This window comes from Schistocerca gregaria, chromosome X, assembly GCF_023897955.1.
Source record: "Schistocerca gregaria isolate iqSchGreg1 chromosome X, iqSchGreg1.2, whole genome shotgun sequence".
Taxonomy (NCBI): domain Eukaryota; kingdom Metazoa; phylum Arthropoda; class Insecta; order Orthoptera; family Acrididae; genus Schistocerca; species Schistocerca gregaria.
In genome coordinates this window covers 159,186,637-159,207,301 of record NC_064931.1, presented here as the reverse complement: position 1 = coordinate 159,207,301, position 20,665 = coordinate 159,186,637, and the positions used below count along the sequence as shown (strand labels likewise).

At 45.3% G+C, this 20,665-nt stretch overlaps 1 protein-coding gene across 1 annotated transcript in view; it reads right to left on the bottom strand.

Annotated features, from left to right (window-relative positions):
* Nucleotides 1-20,665, bottom strand: part of LOC126298553 (uncharacterized) — a 212,113-nt gene that overhangs the window by 47,172 nt on the left and 144,276 nt on the right. Inside the window, exon 2 of the mRNA XM_049989911.1 lies at nucleotides 13,397-13,540. Within this exon, the coding sequence (XP_049845868.1) occupies nucleotides 13,397-13,540 (144 nt within the window). The remainder of the gene's footprint in view (nucleotides 1-13,396; nucleotides 13,541-20,665) is intronic.

Below are 20,665 nucleotides of genomic sequence, written 5' to 3'. Positions count from 1 at the left end.
AAACAAAAATACAGTACCTTCCAAACCCAAAGTGAACATGTACAGTAATAACTTCCAGTGAGAAAGAAAAGGCTATAAAACTTTTGGTAAAGCGCAAGAGGGAGAATATGCTTGTACACAAGCAGTGTCCAAAGTCGGTTTGATTTCATAAAATCTGAACATGAACTGTATAAATAGAAGAAAGATTTGCACAAAGTACGAAATATGCGCCGAAATCAAACTCGCAAAAGTGTGAAAGAAAACCATTCGAAAGAGTTAGAAATGCACCATATCCGAGGAAAATCTACGGTACTGGACGTTCTGAATTGCAGGTGAAATGAACGTCACTGATTTCCAAGATCCTCCGGCCTAATTAAACAGATTCAGGAAATTATTCGGAAAAGGAAGTCGAAAAATTACAATGTTTACCTGAAGCAAACTTGTAGCGGAGATGTCATCTTCAGGCTATACTATAGAGAAATTCGTAGCTGACATGAAGACGAAGCTTCTTGTTAACCGCTAAAATGCTGCTTATATAGTCAATCAGCAAAGTTTCGTGCAAACCAAACTTTATCATTTCAAGCGAAAAAAAGGCAGAGTCGGTGTTGCAGTCGATGAATAACACATGCGCATACAGCAATGCTATTGGTATCAGTGGATTACTGTTTCCGCAGTCTTTCGGGACATCAAGACAAATTAGAAATAAAAGGACTGTTTAGTTGCAAACATCTCTAAAAGACTTCTTACCATTCCCGAAAAAAAAAGAAAAAAGGTCACTGCTTCTGTTGGGCTGTTAGCCTGGAAATATCGGCACCACTGTCTGTAGAGGACGGCAATAAGACTGTTAATATAATTCGAATTCCACGCGAAACTTATTGTGTGATTGAGCCTCTCGATAAAAAAATAAAAAATCGGCGGTCTAAAGCATTTTTCAAGAAATTGGCGGGCTATATAATTTCCGTTATCTCTTCGTCATTTCAGGTTTATCAGCGGAATAATATTATTGTACTTCAGTCATTTCGGCATTGACAGTTTGTACCACCATGTTTTACGAATTTGATCAAGTATGCCTGGTACGCAGAACAACGGTCACAACCATTTCTTACTGCATTTTAAATTATGTCTAAATAAAAGTAGTAATTACTGTGAAATGCCAGAATGCATGAATTTTTCCTTTGTTAGGTGTGCCTGGTGTAAGGAAAATGTTCGTATTAGTCGTCAGACACCTCGCATTTTTGCGACGAACAAACAAGGAATCGTTTCATTGTTAGAAAAATATACATTATTCAAAAATTCTCATAAGGACTGTGCTACAGGAATTGTTATACAATATTTAACATCAAAAAATTAAAGTCCTGATTGATGGAAGTCGTCTATAGTGTAAAAGCATACACTACCTCTGTAAGACACGTGTCTAAGAATTACATCTGCAACAGTTTAGCTGTTAATATGAATTGCAAGTTATTCAAGAAATTAATGATTCGAGACATCTCTGGTGTGGCTTATTGGCTTAAAATTCGCGTGAGTGCACGCAGCGCTACGACTTCTTATTACGTCCGCGTCTGCTTACAAGCCGATTCGCGCGCCAGGCAGGAAGGGCTGTACAAACCGCTGTTATAAGCGGTTCTTTAGGAGGCACCAATGAGTAACACTCACATTTTTTAAACACTGGCACTGCGGCTTAGCAGCTAAAATTATGACAGTGCATTTCTTTCAATGTATTTTTCCTGTGGGAAACATTTCAGGATAGGCCTCGACATGTCGGATTGCACCAATCATTTGTTACGTAAAGGCACGCCAGTGCTGTCGATACTATTGAGCGCTCCTCTATCCGCACGTGGCGCAGTGGTTAGCGCGCTGGACTCGCATTCGGGAGGACGACGGCTCAAATCCGCGTCGCACCATCCAGATTTAGGATACGATATTGCAGTGCCTGTGTTGTTAAGACGAACGATGCAATGCTCCTTCCGACACGCATGCGTGCATGCAGGCAGGCAGGCAGCGATATTCAATTAAAATGTCCTCCCATGTATGGGAATTACAGAATCTACATCTACATTTATACTCCGCAAGCCACCCAACGATGCGTGCCGGAGGGAACTTTACGTGCCACTGTCATTACCTCCCTTTCCTGTTCCAGTAGCGTATGGTTCGCGGGAAAAACGACTGCCGGAAAGCCTCCGTGCGCGCTCGAATCTCTCTAATTTTACATTCGTGATCTCCTCGGGAGGTACAAGTAGGGGGAAGCAATATATTCGATACCTCATCCAGAAACGCACCCTCTCGAAAGCTGGACAGCAACCTGCACCGCGATGCAGAGTGCCTCTCTTGCAGAGTCTGCCACTTGAGTTTGCTAAACATCTCCGCTTACCAAATAACCCTGTGACGAAACGCGCCGCCCTTCTTTGGATCTTATCTACTTGTTTTTGAGTACAGGATGTGACGCAGGAACGATGAAATATGGAGGTCTGGGTCTGGACGTGGGTTGTGCCCGGATTGTCGAAGTGGCTAAGGCGACCGCTAGTGTAAAACGGGAAATATGAGTTCGACTTCCGGTCCCGCACAGATTTGGATTGCCGTCATCCCCTTTCACAGCTGATGGTTGCTCATATTCGCATCTGCGAATACATTTCGTGTAATGCCGATTGAGGATTACCGTGATTTCTCTAAATCGTTCCAGGCAAATGCCGGGATAGTTCCTTTGAAAGGGCATGGCCGACGTCCTTCCCCATCTTTGAAACAACCCGAACTTCTTCTCCGTACAGGAATTGTAAATGGTTGCGAGAACACACTTGACCTCTTAGCCACAAATAATCCTGATCTAATTGAGAGCGTCATGACAGATACAGGAAATAGTGAACACAAGGTCACTGTAGCGGGGCCGGCCACGGTGGCCGAGCGGTTCTACGCACTTCAGTCTGGAACCGCGCGACCGCTACGGTCGCAGGATCCAATCCTGCCTCGGGCATAGATGTGTGTGATGTCCTTAGGTTAGTTAGGTGTAAGTAGTTCTAAGTTCTAGGGGACTGATGACCACAGATGTTAAGTCCATAGTGCTCAGTGACACTTTTTTCTCCATCTCTAATGACCTCTATACACACAACCAGCGAAATACACAACAGAGGTGCATCATCTTTACATGTGTGTATTTGTTCAAACAAATAGGCTTGCAAATGGTAGTCATTTAACGTATTACACGACGTTTCAACTGAGATCTCCCAGTCATCTTCAGGTGAGTAGTCGAGGACATTTTTTCACTCCTTTCATTCTTCACACGTAAGCGGGTTGTTCGAGTTCCGTTCCAAATGTTCAAATTTGTGTGAAATCTTATGGGGCTTAACTGCTAAGGTCATCAGTCCCGAAGGTCAAACACATGCAGCCATGCCCGAGGGCGGACTCGAACCTCCGCCGGGACCAGCCTCACAGTCCATGACTGCAGCGCCCTAGACTGCTCGTCTAGTCCCGCGCGGCAAGTTCCGTTCCATTAAGGGTCGCGGTTCTGTTCAGAAAATTATTGGAGAAGCTGATACTGGGGCAAATCGGAGATCCCAATTGGGAATAAAAGAGTGGGGCTTATCAGTTCCAGCATACACCTTACAACCAAGGGAAACCACCCGAAAACCTTGGTCGGAACCAGGTGCTTGGAACCTTTTCAATTCATGTTTGGGACATCATCCTCCGGTGAGGATCATGTCCTAGCCAAAATTCAACATGTTGTGTATACGCAAGGTGTGAAAATGTTGTATGTCTTACTGAACAGTCTGAGGTGCATTGGGTGTGACGAAAACTTGCTCCCCTCCGCAATAAACGGGGCCCGGTGGAGGTTCGAGTCCTCCCTCGGGCATAGGTGTGTGTGTTTGTCCTTAGGATAATTTAGGTTAAGTAGTGTGTAAGCTTAGGGACTGATGACCTTAGCAGTTGAGTCCCATAAGATTTCACACACATTTGAACAGTACTGCAAGTTTCGCGGGAGAACGTCTGTGAAGTTTAGAAGGTAGGAGTTGAGATACTGGCGGAATTTAAGGATGTGAGGACGGCTACTGAGTCTTGCACGGATATTTCAGTCGGTAGAGCTCTTGCCCACGAAATACCAAGGTCCCAACTTCGAGTATTGGTCCAGCATACAGTTTTAGTCTGTCAGGAAGTTTCACTTATCATGCATTTTAATGTAATAAACTGAGTTAATTGTTTTATTTCTCAGATAATGAATTCCTTGACCGTTATACACGTACTGGAGAGCAACGATTTAATTATGTCAGATAAAGAGGGACACTTTTACATAAGAGAGGCGCTCAATAAATACTGCAACACTTTTTCTTTTCTGCCAGTTTCGATTGAAAAAAAATCCGGTATTCATTATAGGACATAGTGGGATATTCCCGCTTCATCCTCTATAGTTTAAAGAACTGTTAGGTGGTGGTTTCATACAGATCCTTCAAAAGAGCGTCTATAATGGAGCAGCAGAGAGCTGTCCTTGAGTTTGTTTTGGCGGGAAACCAGAGCATCGCAGATATTCATAGGCGCTTACAACATGACTACGGAGACCTGGCAGTGAACAGATGCTGCCTGCCTCCGAGCAAGTCGCAGTTATGTCAGCCGTGTCATCGATCCATCAGCGGGAGCCATCTGTCTGCGCCAGAAACATCAGTAGGATAGCAAAGCTGATTCGAATCAAGATAAAAATCTTATTACATCCAGTATCAGGTTACACATGCGGTGTAAGGTTACACGCATGGGATCCTTATATTCAACGCCAACCCCGTTCATGCTTCCACAGGAAACTGCCGGGAATTGCCAAAGTCACTCAGGGGAATCTCCCCACATCTTAAGCAGTTGTGGGACAGTGGCCACCTGATATAAAATTCATGTGAAAGCCCTCCCTATCTCTCTCACCCAATGGGAGCACAATAAAATGGCAGGATACCCAATAAGATTCGAGCTTCCCTTCGTTCTCCCTCCTTGTCATCATCTTCTATAACTCAGAGACTTGAGTGGGAAGGATTCACTCTGGAGCTGGACAGCATAGGGATAGGATCAGGCTATGTCTATTTGTTAGTAACAAATTACATTAGGTCACATCACTTGAGTTTTATTTGTGAATAAAAATTTAATATTACGTCATTTGAGGGACCAGCAGAGACCATACCCTGGCAGATACGTAAGTACTCTCATTCTTCCACAATTTTACATGTTACCCATATTATTTCGTATTTTCCCCATTATATGTATTTTCACCACTTCTCGTACTTTTCGGTATTTTCCACATTTTACGTGTTTTTTGACAGTTCTATTTATCCAGTCACCCAAGATCCATCCCACTACTTCTGACATCGCGTCGCCTCCATGATGGTTCAAATGGCTCTCAGCACTATGGGGCTTAACTTCTGAGGTCATCAGTCCCCCAAAACCTACAACTACTTAAACCTGACTAACTTAAGGACATCACACACATCCATGCCCGAGGCAGGATTCGAACCTGCGACCGTAGCAGTAGCGCGGTCCCGGACTGAAGTGCCTAGAACCGCTCGGCCACAGCGGCCGGCCCTCCATGATGCTTTCAGCGAATCACAGTGCAGCATGGTCACGATTTAGTTATCATTTCTAAGCCTCCACTGCACTACTAGTGTGTGTGACGTCACAGTGTATGTAGTTGAAACGAAAAATAATGATGTCACATCACATTAATGACGTTATAGCTAATTCTATAAATGCTACCACAATGGGTAAATCCCTTGTTAAGCCACAAACACATTAATAGTTTGTGTGACATCATTGTAAAATTATGATGCAAGGCAGTGGATCCACCGCTTCCCGTGAGATCACCGAAGTTAAGCGCTGTCGGGCGTGGTCGGTACTTGGATGGGTGACCACCCAGGCCGCCATGCGCTGTTGCCATTCTTCGGGGTGCCAACTGAAGAGCTACTCGACCGAATAGTAGCGGCTTCAGTCAAGAATACCATCATAACGACCGGGAGAGCGGTGTGCTGACCCCACGCCACTCCTATCCACATCCTCCACTGAGGATGACACGGCGGTCGGATGGTCCCGGTAGGCCACTCGTGGCCTGAGGACGGAGTGATTTTTTTTCCATCCCAATACACTATGTATGTGTAGCACAGCGCTGCAAAAAACGCACCGAGCGATAGAGCTGACCAGTGACTGTAACCATACCAGTACAAAGCAAGTCACTTGCAGAAAAACATACTTCAAACTCTGAGATGTGAGATATAGCCATGAACATCACTCTAGAAATGGCTGAGAAGATGCATACTTGTAATATTCTCCAGCCTTGTGGCTGACACAAAAGGTGCAGCTGGCAAAGAAGTTCTGTCTGAGGGATCCCTGGCCTAATGTAATAACGGCACACAGATCCCAACACGTAGGTGGAAATATCAAAGACTGCTATAAATACACGCCTAGAATACAAGAAACTCCAACCCCCCTCTCCCTTCCTGCATTTGCAGAGATGCTGTTATAGAATCATCAATGCAGTCCATCTACAGCAACCAACAAATCACTGAAACTTCCTGGCAGATTAAAACTGTGTGCCGGACCGAGACTCGAACTCGGGACCTTTGCCTTTCGCAGGCAAGTGCTCTACCATCTGAGGTACCCAAGCACGACTCACGACGCGTCCTCACAGCCTTACTTCTGCCAGTACCTCGCCTCCTACCTTCCAAGCTGTGAGCACGGGGCGTGAGTCGTGCTTGAGTAGCTCAGTTGGTAGAGCACATGCCCGCGAAAGTCAAAGTTCCGGGTTCGAGTCTCGGTCCGGCACACAGTTTTAATCTGCCAGGAAGTTTCATCTCAGGGCACACTCTTCTGCAGAGTGAAAACCTTATTCTTCAACAAATCACTGGCTGTGAACGAGTGGGCTCCACACGCCTGCCCAAAACTGTGTGCGACCATCTCACCACAAGAGAAAGTTGCAACAACCATCGCTCATACCCTCTAACAGCGGAAGTAATTACACTATTTTACGCCTGTGCTCTGGGATTAGTATCTCAAGGCGAGGGGTTGGATGGATGTGATTTTCTTTCTGTACGCATGATGTTACCTGAAACAGATACTAACGGAGCAAATTCACTTTAAAGACACCAGGCACCCAGACCACTTTATAGGAAGAGGGTAATTGCTTGTTTAAATAATAATACCATTTGACTGTAAAATGTTGAAAAGAGGATGAAGACAGGAGGTCACTGGATAACAGATGTAATCCATATTTAGAGCTTTACATTGAATCCAAATATTTTTCACAATTCCAAATACATATAACTTGCAACCCACATGTATTAGATGGAGAATGCCACAGCATTCAGAATAAAATTACACTACAATTTCCTCACACACATGGAACTAATGCGAGTATGACAACATCGTGTTATCCCATGATGTCTGTTTCTGTCTAGCACACACCACTTTCCCACAGTTAAATCATATGTGGTGCCACAAATTCGCCTATATCTGTTTGTTACATCCCCTCTCTACCGATTCCATCACCTGTGCAATGATTTTCTTTTCTTTTTGTATTTCAAAGTATATATATCATGTCATGTCTCTTCGTCCCTCTGCATAAGTAATAAATTCCAAATATTATTTTTCCAAAGTGGAAAGGGGGGGGGGGTTGTCTATGATGAGCTCTCTCTCTCTTAACCTCAACTGCAGAACTCTGTCAACTTACAGGAGGATGGTGCTGTTGTTCTAAAAGCTGTCTCTTTCTTGTAGCTGTCTACGAGAATATTCAAGCAATCTCGAGGTACTTTAGTCCAGTTCTTATGTCACAAAAAGTTTCGGCTACTTCCTAAGTATAGATACAGGTAACCTGTATGACTATATCGTATCCATACTTCATCGAATTTTTGACATTTCCACACTTTTTCGATATTTTCCATACGTAAATGTACAAGTGAATACATCTCCTGCTGCTTGCATAAGTAGGCGGGACTTGCTATTTTTTCATATTCCATCCAATTTTCATATAGAGTCCCAACACCACCAGGGCATCTAAAGATTATACACTACTGGCCATTATACTATAACTGACATGTATTACATTTTCACGCAGTTTGGGTGCATATATCCTGAGAAATCAGTACCCACAACAACGACCTCTGACCGTAATAACGGCCTTGATACGCCTGGGCATTAAGTCAACCAGAGCTTGGATGGCGTGTATAGGTACAGCTGCCCATGCAGCTTCAACACGATATTACAGTTCAACAAGAGTAGTGACTCGCGTATTGCGACGAGCCAGTTGCTCGGTCACCATTGACCAGACGTTTCCAGTTGGTGAGAGATCTGGAGAATGTGCTGGCCAGGGCAGCAATCGAACATTTTCTGTATCCAGTGGGGCCCGTAGAGGACCTGCAACACGCGGTCGTGCATTATCCTGCTGAAATGTAGGGTTTCGCCGCAGGGATCGAATGAAGGGTAGAGCCACGGGTCGTCGAGCATCTGAAATGTAACGTCCACTGCTCTGCATGCTACTCTATCCTGTGTAAGCTTCTTCATCTCCCAGTATCTACTGCAACCTACATCCTTCTGAATCTGTTTAGTGTATTCACCTCTTGGTCTCCCGCTACGATTTTTACCGTCCACGCTGCCCTCCAATACTAAATTGGTGATCCCTTGATGCCTCAGAAGACGTCCAACCAACCGATCCCTTCTTCTAGTCAAGTTGTGCCACAATGCGCTCTTCTCTCCAATTCTATTAAATACCTCCTCATTAATTACGTGATCTACCTATCTAATCTTCAGCATTATTCTGTAGCAGCACATTTCGAAAGCTTGTATTCTCTTCATGTCCAAACTATTCATAATCCACGTTTCAGTTCCATACATGGGCACACTCCATACAAATACTTTCAGAAACGACTTCCTGACACTTAAATCTATACTCGTTGTTAACAAATTTTTCTTCTCCAGAAACGCTTTCCTTGCCATTGCCAGTCTACATTTTATATCGTCTCTACTTCGACCGTCATCAGTTATTTTGCTCCCTAAATAGCAAAACTCCTTTACTACTTTAAGTGTCTCATTTCCTAATCTAATTCCCTCAGCATCACCTAACTTAATTCGACTACATTCCATTATCCTCGTTTTGCTTTTGTTGATGTTCATCTTATATCCTCCTTTCAAAACACTGTACAGTCCGTTCAACTTTTCTTCCAAGCCCTTTGCTGTCTCTGACAGAATTACAATGTCATCGGCGACCCTCAAAGTTTTTATTTCTTCTCCATGGATTTTAATTCTTACTCCGAATTTTCTTTTGTTTCCTTTACTGCTTGCTCAATATACAGATTGAATATCTTCGGGGAGAGGCTGCAACTCTGTCTCACTACCTTAACAACCACTGCTGTCCTTTCATGCCCTTCGACTCTTATAACTGACATCTGGTTTCTGTACAAATTGCAAATAGCCTTCATCTCCCTGCCACCTTCAGAATTTGAAAGAGAGTATTCCAGTCAACATTGTCAAAAGCTTTCTCTAAGTCTACAAATACTAGAAACGTAGGTTTGCCTTTCCTTAATCTATTTTCTAAGATAAGTAGTAGGGTCATTATTGCCTCACGTGTTCCAACATTTCTACGGAATCCAAACTGATCTTCCCCGAGGTTGGCTTCTACCAGTTTTTCCATTCGTCTGTAAAGATTCATGTTAGTATTTTGCAGCGTGGCTTATGAAACTGATAGTTCGGTAATTTTCACATCTGTCAACGCCTGCTTTCTTTGGGATTGGAATTATTATATTCTTCTTGAAGTCTGAGTGTATTTCTCCTGTCTCATACATCTTGCTCACTTGATGGTAGAGTTTTGTTAGGCCTAGCTCTCCCAAGGATGTCAGTAGTTCTAATGGAATGTTGTCTACATCCGGGCCTTTTTTCGACTTAGGTCTTTCAGTGCTCTGTCAAACTCTTCACGCAGTATCATATCTCCTATTTCATCTTCATTTATATCCTCTTCCATTTCCATAATATTGTCCTCAAGAAAATCGTCCTTGTATAGACCGTCTACATATTCCTTCCTCCTTTCTGCTTTCTCTTCTTTGCTTAGAACTGGATTTCCATCAGAGCTCTTGATATTTATACAATAGGTTGTCTTTTTTCCAAAGGACTCTTTAATTTTCCTGTAGGCAGTATCTATCTTGCCCCTAGTGATATGCGCCTCTACATCCTTACATTTGTCCTCTAGCCATGCCTGCTTAGCCATTTTGCACTTCCTGTCGATCTCATTTTTGAGACGTTTGTATTCCTTTTCGCCTGCTTCATTTACAGTCTTATTGTATTTTGTCCTTTCATCAATTAAAATCAATATTTCTTCTGTTACCCAAGGATTTCTATTAGCCCTCGTCTTTTTACCTACTTGGTCCTCTGTTGCCTTCACTATTTCATCTCTCAAAGCTACCCATTCTTCTTCTACTGTATTTCGTTCCCCCATCCTTGTCAATCGTTCCCTAATGCTCTGCCTCATACACTCTACAACCTCTGGTTGTTTCAGTGTATCCAGGCCCTATCTCCTCTAATTACCATCTACATCTACATGGATACTCTGCAAATCACGTTTAAGTGCGCACAGAGGGTTCATCGAACCACCTTCACAATTCTCTGTTATCCCAACCACGTACAGCGCCCGGAAAGAACGAACACCTATATCTTTCAGTACGAGCTCTGATTTCCCTTATTCTATCGTGGTGATCGGTACTCCCTATGTAGGTCGGTGCCAACAAAATATTTTCGCATTATGAAGAGAAAATTGGTGATTGGAATTTCGTGAGAGGATTCCGTTGCAACGAAAAACTCCTTTCTTTCAGTTATGTCCAGCCCAAATCCTGTATCATTTCAGTGACACGCTCTTATAGGTGAAATCACGAGAAATACGCTGAAAGATGACAAAAGGGTGTCTATTGCTCTCCATTTGTCTAATTTTTAAAACGATTTTTTCTTCGTTCTCTCTGACAGTTTCAGTTGTGCGGAATTTACTGCTGTCAATACATATAGAATTGGGTGTTTTGGATGAGCGTGAACGCACATTGGCGATGAATGGTTGAATTTACAGTCAGTGCAGATACAGCTACTTGTCTCATCGCCAAATCAATTGCAGTAGGTTGGTCTTCACTGGACTGCCAGCGTCTCCTGACAGTTCTGTCTGTAATCCCATGATCTCCTCTCGCCATCTTTTGTTTAATATCTTACAGTCATACATTATTATTACTTAAATAACCAATGACCCTCTAGTTATAAAGTGGTCTGGATGACTTTGAAGTGAATTTCGTCCGTTAATATGTGTTTTGGGCAATGTCATACATACAGGAAAAAAGTCACATCAACCCTACCCCTGGCCACTGGAGTGTTCATGCTGCAGCACACACACACAATAGAATGATGTTTCATCAGCGCTTAGAGGGTACAACCGAAAGTGGTGGCGCCTTGAGTGTGTGTTGCTTGTCATTTCTGAATCCACGTCTAATCTCATTGATCTGAAATATCCATGTCACAGTGCACACAAAAAATAGTCCAGTCACATTTAGTAGGTATGACCAGAAAATCACATGACTGGCAGTTTTGACACCTTGGCCTTTAACCGACGGTTTTTGCTAGTAGACAGAATAATCTTCATTAATAAAAAGCATTTGCCGTTGGTGGTAATACTGATGTGCTAATAGGTATTATGGTATTTGTCTTACACTTTTGCGAATACTAAGGCAGATTGACATAGGATCTAAACCACCATCTTCCGGAGAATTAAAGTAAATGGAGTTGACTTGTGTGACAGTGCACAAATACCAGGTGATAAGGACCGATAACTGGTTATAAAGCTGTATTCTATGTGTCTGTAGTTTTAATTGCTTAACGTGGAAATCGACTTCATGAACTACCGAACAGTGATGTTGACAGTTCTACTGTACACCATCTCTAGGTTGGATGACTGTCTATTAGTCGTAAGTGTGGTGAGCGTACTGTAAGACCTTCAGTACACACACCATCAGATTATTTGACTTGTCACTCTAACGAAGTAGGCGACTGTCAGCAATATGTGTCGTGGTCTTATTGTGGCGTGTTTATCTTCTGCCATTAGGTCAGAATATAGAAATGCGACTTGCACGCTTACAGTAGCAGATTGATGATGACCCACTTTAAACAGAAGTTGATTAATATTCACACACATTTAATAAAATAATATCAAGCATAAAAATTACTTGGTTCTGGATGACAGTCTGAAATTCCTTTGGTATTGGTACGTTAATCTTATTCGCACATATATCTCTGGTACTTGACAAAAGTGTCTATACATTTATCTTTATGGCTATGTACAGGAATGTGTTAATGTCCGCAGCTCATTCTCGTGCGGTAGCGTTCTCGCTTCCCACGCCCAGGTTCCCGGGTTCAATTCCCGGCGTGGGCAGGGATTTTCTCTGCGTCGTGATGACTGGGTGTTTTGTGCTGTCCTTAGGTTAGTTAGGTTTAAGTAGTTCTAAGTTCTAGGGGACTGATGGCCATAGATGTTAAGTTCCATGGTGCTCAGAGCCATTTGAACCATTTGAATATGGTAATCTTATTGGGCGCAGACTGAAACTTGACTATGGACTGGTACAGACAAATGTAGAAAATGTACAGACTGTTGCAGACATATGCAGACTCACTAATTGGAGGTCTGTACACTCGTTATAATAGCTCGCGCGTTCATGTATCACTGCGCCAGTGTGATCTGCGAGAAGAAAAGGTTCTACATTAGCAGTAATCTCATTGGCTGCGTTACATATTAGTACGCTCATTGGCGGAAGCAGAATTCGGTCCGTCTCTATGGCAGCGCCATCTCGTAGTGCTGAGACGGACGAGCTCTGCACCTGCGCGGTTGTGCTTAGAGGGGCGCGTTCTAGTGGGAATGTTGTGTACGTGCTGACTACGCGGAACTATGTACACAACAGTACGCAAACCAGTGTGGGATAAAATACCTTCCGAGACTGGCAGAAACATAGACTCCCCAGATGTATTGCAATCACGTTTTCTCAATGTTTGCCCAGGCCCTTGTATAGACGCTCTATATACTCCTTCACCTCTCTGCTTTCCCTTCTTTGCATAGAACTGGGTTTCCATCTGAGCTCTTGATATTCATGCAAGTGGTTCTCTTTTCTCAAAAGGTGTCTTTAATTTTCCTGTAGGCAGTACCTATGTTATCCCTAGTGATACGCGCGTCTACATCCTTACATTTGTCCTCTAGCCATCCCTGCTCAGCCATTCAACCTAGAGTGGGATAAATCATCTGACACGGCGGATTCCACCTTTCAAGCTACGCAGTGTTGTAGAAGATGGAATTTCACACTATTACGTCACCAGCTCCTCCCGCTTGAACATTTTCACGTCGCGTGAGAGGACGTGGCGGTGACTCGCTTACTGTTGAGAGAAAACAGACGTAGTTTACCTGAGGCAGTGGCTCTGCGAATGTGGTGGCGGCAGAGGGGGCTGGCGCAGCAGCGAGTGGGAACCCCGGCCGCTTCCCACGGGGGGACAGGATGGCGCGCCCGGCGGGCACGCGGAGCTGCGACAGCGCTGCGCCGCACCACACCTGCAACACACCGGCCCCATTGCACTGCTCTTCTGTTCCGAGACTCCTTTGTGCTGCTCTCCACGAGGTGGGGGACTTGCGGACTAGAGTGCTGCAACGCTCAATGTTTGACCGGTCACGGCTCGCCTGTTGACACGAGGACCGAGCTGCTCGTGTCCGGCCCCATACGACTCGGCTCTGTCACGTACTAGTCCCATGTCTGTTGTCCGGATTCCGGACACGCGGATAACCGAGCATGACCGGTCAACGCTGACGTCTCACCTCGCCTCGCCCCGGCTCGCTTCACTGTACTGTACAAATCCAACGCCTCTCTCTCTCTCTCTCTCCCTCTCTCTCTCTCTCTCTCTCTCTCTCTCTCTCACACACACACACACGGACACACACACACACATACATACACACAATGTATTTATCTCTGTCTCTCTCTCCTTTAATACAAAAGTAACGTTTCCAAGAACGGGTACGTGACACAGCTAAATTCATAAAGCACGTGGAAAGTAAAATGACATTTCAGTACAATCGCGGATAGAAGACGAGTTTCATTCCCAAACAGAAGATATATTTTTCCTTTCATTAATAGGAAACATTAAATAAGTGCGTTCCCTGTAATCTAGAAGACAACCTTCTTCATAAAGAACATTAAACATTTACAGACGTAACTTGTCATAATTTTCGCTTGTTTGCAACAGAAACGAAATTATAGTCATTGTTGATCAGCAGTAAATCACTAACGCGTTCCGGATTTAATTGGCTGCGGCGATTTGTTAGTAACATGCCGGCTTTACTAAAGCATCTTTCACTAGGGGCGCTTGTTCAAATGGTTCAAATGGCTCTGAGCACTATGGAACTAAACATCTCAGGTCATCAGTCGCCTAGAACTTAGAACTACTTAAGCCTAACTAACCTGAGGACATCACACACATCCATGCCCGAGGCAGGATTCGAACCTGCGACCGTAGCGGTCGCGCAGTTCCAGACTGTAGCGCCTAGAACCGCTCGGCCACATCGGCCGACCATGATTTAACAATAAGTTATCTTCATCGAAAGTGTGGCTAAGTGCTGTGTTTATACAATGAGAAGCACAAGGGATTCTTTCGTGATTTTCCACAGCCTTTGTTACATTGGCTCCCTGGTCGGAGACAAAAACAAAACTGTGCAACATGTCCGACGAAATGTCCCAATCAGCCACCCTCTGTTCAATTTCTTTCATAATATTTACTACCATCTTCTTAACGTCCGGGAATTTTGTTGTAAATAAAACATGGTTCACAAGAGACCAATCTGTGCTAATGTAATGTTTTGTAAGCGTCAAATAGTGCACCTGATTATGCGAATCAGTCCACATATCAACTGTCGAGGCACATTTTTTATTAATAACTTCCGCAATAACAGAAGGCATAATGCTCTTTCGTATTGTATCAGCTTGTTCTTTGACATGTCTGCTTATAGTAGAGGGATCTGGCATGACATCTGCCAACTTCTCCAGAATAGGCACCTTGATATATTAACTCTTGGCCTAGTTCTCTGAAACCTTCACCGGGAACAACATTAAAAGGTCTCATATCTTTAGCACCCATTGTAACACACCTTTCTGTAATACTATTTTTTATTAGTGCCGGTATCCCTGAAGGAGCTGTATCTTTCTGATGTTTCTTGCAACTTTTTTTCCTTTAAATGAGTCGTTACCGACTGGAAGCACAATAATGTGGAGCATTTTATGCACGAAACGCACCCAGTAGATCCACTGTTTTCGTCTACAATAATAGAAATGTACTCCACCCCTGGCATTTTAGACCTTCCCGTTTCTTCATTGTGTAAACATTGGTTTCAATCTTACGTCTTACTGCACTGGTTTCGTCGCGCTGCCTCATTACATAAAGACACACCACAAATGAGAAGCCCGTACTGGCTGCAGTCTCACACGGATAATGACACGTGTAATTTGTTTGAAGTTACGTGCTACGTATTCGGTCACGGCTTCTATGCTCGGTCACTAGAACTAATGCGGGCAGCCTATCCATTAGGCTGTGCTCACCCCATTCCGTATTTTGTGCTCGCTTACTCGGTCATGCAGGACTCTATTGCGGACACCGGATACTGGCGGATACAACCGGGAAATTAGCCACAGCTGAAGCAGTCTCAGTACTGTGTCCAGGTAAATACACTACAGGCCATTAAAACTGCTACACCAAGAAGAAATGCAGATGATAAACGGGTATTCATTGGACAAATATATTATACTAGAACTGACATGTGGATTACATTTTCACGCAATTTGGGTGCGTAGATCCTGAGAAATCGGTACCCAGAACAATCACCTCTGGCTTTAATAACGGCCTTGATACGCCTGGGCATTGAGTCAAATAGAGCTTGGATGGAGTGTATAGGTACAGCTGCCGATGCAGCTTCAACACGATACCACAGTTCATCAAGGGTAGTGACTGGCGTATTGTGATGAGCCAGTTGCTCGGCCACCATTGACCAGACGTTTTCAATTGGTGAGAGATCTGGAGAATGTGCGGAAGTCGAATATTTTCTGTATCCAGAAAGGCCCGTACAGGACCTGCAACTTGCGGTCGTGCATTATTCTGCTGAAATGTAGGGTTTCGCAGGGATCGAATGAAGGGTAGAGCCACGGGTCGTAAAACATCTGAAATGTAACGTCCACTGTTCGAAGTACCGACCGCTACGGTCGCAGGTTCGAATCCTGCCTCGGGCTTGGATGTGTGTGATGTCCTTAGGTTAGTTCGGTTTAGGTAGTTCTAAGTTCTAGGGGACTGATGACCTAAGATGTTAAGTCCCATAGTGATCAGAGCCATTTGAACCAAAGTACCGTCAGTGGGAACAAAGAGGTGACCGAGACGTGTAACCAGTGGCACCCCACACCATCACGCCGGGTGATACGACAGTATGACGATGACGAATGCACACTTCCAATGTGCGTTCACCGTGATGTCGCCAAACACGTACACACATACACACACATGTGTATATAACTAGGATGAGACAGCCCAATGTTCCCTTCAGTGCAAATGCACAAACATGCGCAAAATTTTATGGGAATCAGAAAATCGCTATGAGTAGTGAGGATAATGCGCAAGGGCACTACGTCAGTAGTGTGTTGATAAGTTGGAAATTTGAGTTGGTCAGAGACTGTGTCCAGATGGCGGAAGCAGTCTGCCTTTGGAAGCAGAGCACCTCGGACCTATTTATGTCCCAGCTGCAAAGTGCTCGAGGAAGAGAGACAGTGTTTACACCACGTGTACTTGCGTGTGTTACTTGTTGAACTGATAGCAATGGCTATGGACCTGTCTGATCTGGACAAACAGCTTCCGGACATCACTGAACAAGTGCATTTGGATAGTGATAATATGTGTCATTCTGACAATCCACCCCCTGAGGCGTCCATCAGCCCTTCAGCTGCAGCGGATGATGCTGCAGAAAATTCACAAACACTACATATCGGTGCAGTAAACAGCGTAGTAGAGACCCTCGCTGGTACCGACTGGGTTGAGCAGGTCGAAGTCTCACTAATGTGACTTCTCCCCTTGGTGAAGACTATCATCCCTCTCCCAAAACTCAGGACAACTAACGCTGCAGGAAGACGTCAGATGGGCTGCCTTCTGAGAACATACGATGAGATCACCGACTTCGTAGATTTTCTCCAGTTCACCACTGTGTGAAGGTGATGGATACTCGGATCCACGCATACAAAATGGAGACAGTTAACGTTACTACAAATACACTCCTGGAAATGGAAAAAAGAACACATTGACACCGGTGTGTCAGACCCACCATACTTGCTCCGGACACTGCGAGAGGGCCGTACAAGCAATGATCACACGCACGGCACAGCGGACACACCAGGAACCGCGGTGTTGGCCGTCGAATGGCGCTAGCTGCGCAGCATTTGTGCACCGCCGCCGTCAGTGTCAGCCAGTTTGCCGTGGCATACGGAGCTCCATCGCAGTCTTTAACACTGGTAGCATGCCGCGACAGCGTGGACGTGAACCGTATGTGCAGTTGACGGACTTTGAGCGAGGGCGTATAGTGGGCATGCGGGAGGCCGGGTGGACGTACCGCCGAATTGCTCAACACGTGGGGCGTGAGGTCTCCACAGTACATCGATGTTGTCGCCAGTGGTCGGCGGAAGGTGCACGTGCCCGTCGACCTGGGACCGGACCGCAGCGACGCACGGATGCACGCCAAGACCGTAGGATCCTACGCAGTGGCGTAGGGGACCGCACCGCCACTTCCCAGCAAATTAGGGACACTGTTGCTCCTGGGGTATCGGCGAGGACCATTCGCAACCGTCTCCATGAAGCTGGGCTACGGTCCCGCACACTGTTAGGCCGTCTTCCGCTCACGCCCCAACATCGTGCAGCCCGCCTCCAGTGGTGTCGCGACAGGTGTGAATGGAGGGACGAAAGGAGACGTGTCGTCTTCAGCGATGAGAGTCGCTTCTGCCTTGGTGCCAATGATGTTCGTATGCGTGTTTGGCGCCGTGCAGGTGAGCGCCACAATCAGGACTGCATATGACCGAGGCACACAGGGCCAACACCCGGCATCATGGTGTGGGGAGCGATCTCCTACACTGGCCGTACACCTCTGGTGATCGTCGAGGGGACACTGAATAGTGCACGGTACATCCAAACCGTCATCGAACCCATCGTTCTACCATTCCTAGACCGGCAAGGGAACTTGCTGTTCCAACAGGACAATGCACGTCCGCATGTATCCCGTGCCACCCAACGTGCTCTAGAAGGTGTAAGTCAACTACCCTGGCCAGCAAGATCTCCGGATCTGTCCCCCATTGAGCATGTTTGGGACTGGATGAAGCGTCGTCTCACGCGGTCTGCACGTCCAGCACGAACGCTGGTCCAACTGAGGCGCCAGGTGGAAATGGCACTGCAAGGCGTTCCATAGGACTACATCCAGCATCTCTACGATCGTCTCCATGGGAGAATAGCAGCCTGCATTGCTGCGAAAGGTGGATATACACTGTACTAGTGCCGACATTGTGCATGCTCTGTTGCCTGTGTCTATGTGCCTGTGGTTCTGTCAGTGTGATCATGTGATGTATCTGACCCCAGGAATGTGTCAATAAAGTTTCCCCTTCCTGGGACAATGAATTCACGGTGTTCTTATTTCAATTTCCAGGAGTGTATATCGCCTGTGAAACAGCAGCTTGTTCAGGACATGCCGCATGCCTCAGATGTGGATATACCAATGGTGCATGAAATCTATACTACTGTGTTCCCGGATGTATATGACTACATCTCCTATACTGCGTCAAACTCGAACGGCAGTGGAACGACGATATTGGTCTGAGAGAGGGTCCCAGGTCGCAACTTGTCTTATATTTCATTGGCACTGTTTCTGATGGTAACAGTTCATGGGATCTGTATTGTGAATGTATGAGCCCCATCCAGCACAGCGAGCAGACGAGCACATGCAAAATATTATTCGGAAGAGATCGTCCGCTTATTTACTAGCGGATTCGGTCATTTACTGGTAGGTGGAGACTTCAGCTGTGCATTAGCCTCAAAGGATCAAACTCCAAGTTGCAGTACCTGTCGTGAACTACAAGGGATACGCCAGGAAGTGGACTTATACGACGCATGGGATGGAATGAATGGAAATTGAGAGGAATATATATCTTTCACTAGTCACTCGGCGAGCCGACTTGATCGCATATATGTTTATATTGGTCCATGAGATAAAGTGGTCGACGCTGAACGATGGACCACTGCCTTTACCGACCATCTAGTTTTTCTGTGTACCATATCCCTCCCTCAACAAAAGGTGTGGAGAAACCGTGGCACATGAAAGCTCAATTCGTCACTGTTGGCGGACCCTGAATGTCGTCGGTGAGTCGAAGATGTATGGGCGACGTGCCAACACCGCATTGCGACTTGCACCTCTATTCTTCACTGGTGGTTAGTACATGCTAAGCCGATGATATGAAGAGCTCTTACAGTCTTACACAATACGGTAGGTATAAAACGAGATGGATAAGGGACACTCAATATGACGCAGTGCTTCATGAAATGTCATTTCGGGATTCGACTCCAGAACATCTTGCAGAATTTCATCCTGGCAAGGCACACATCCTGTCGATCACGCCATACATTATGAGGTGCGAGAACAGACAATATCGCCGATCATTTCTCACAGAGCTCCATGAAACGGAGCGTCGACAACTGATGACACAAAAGGACATTTTGGTAGGATTTTTGATGCATTTATGCCACCACTTTGCTGGCTCTTCGACGGAAAACCGCATATGAAGGACATCTTGCAACATTTGCCAGCGAGACTAAGGAGGATAAGACTGCAGTAATGGAGTCATAAATCATCATGCCCAATGGGATAACATTAGAATTTTTTCGGGAATTCGCGTAAGTGGTGATGCCCAATGGTTGTCGATGTACAATGAGCTGACGCACTCTGAAATGCGCATGCCGCCGGATTTTCCGACGGGTTTTATTCTTTCGGTTTCTATGTCGGAGGGGAGTAGCAGTTCAAATCAATAGCGCCCACTCACCATGATAAACAACGACTACTAAATCCTTGCACGACTGCTAGAGTCCCGTCTTAAATTGGCAATATGGAGGACTATCTCACCCGATCAGGCAAGCCGAGGGTTGCGAAGCAACATCCAGTCAACATTAAGCGGATACCGTGACGTCATAGCGCCTGCGGGAACATGTCGAATGCGAGCAGCTCTAATATCGATGGACTTTCATCGTGCATTCGACAGGGTAAACCATGATTTTTTTAATCGTTTTTATGAGGCGAACGGGGGTTCCATCGGTCTTCATCTCCATAGTTATGAGACTGGTCCGAAGGGCTACATCAAAGATGATGGAAGCAGGCTCAGTTCAACAGTTCGGTCCGAGTAGGCTACCAGTTTGAATGGAGCTTTTTGCAATAGGACTCTAATTTCTGATGCGTGTTACGCGACGCTCTCTCACTGGAATAACACTACGTGAGACCTCATTCATTTATCGTGCTTATGCGGACGATTTGATACTCCTCGCCCGCTCAGGACGTGAAGTGCGCCAGGCTTTTGGGCATCTCAGTACTTACGGGACGGTAGCAGCTAGTGTCGTTGACATGGCG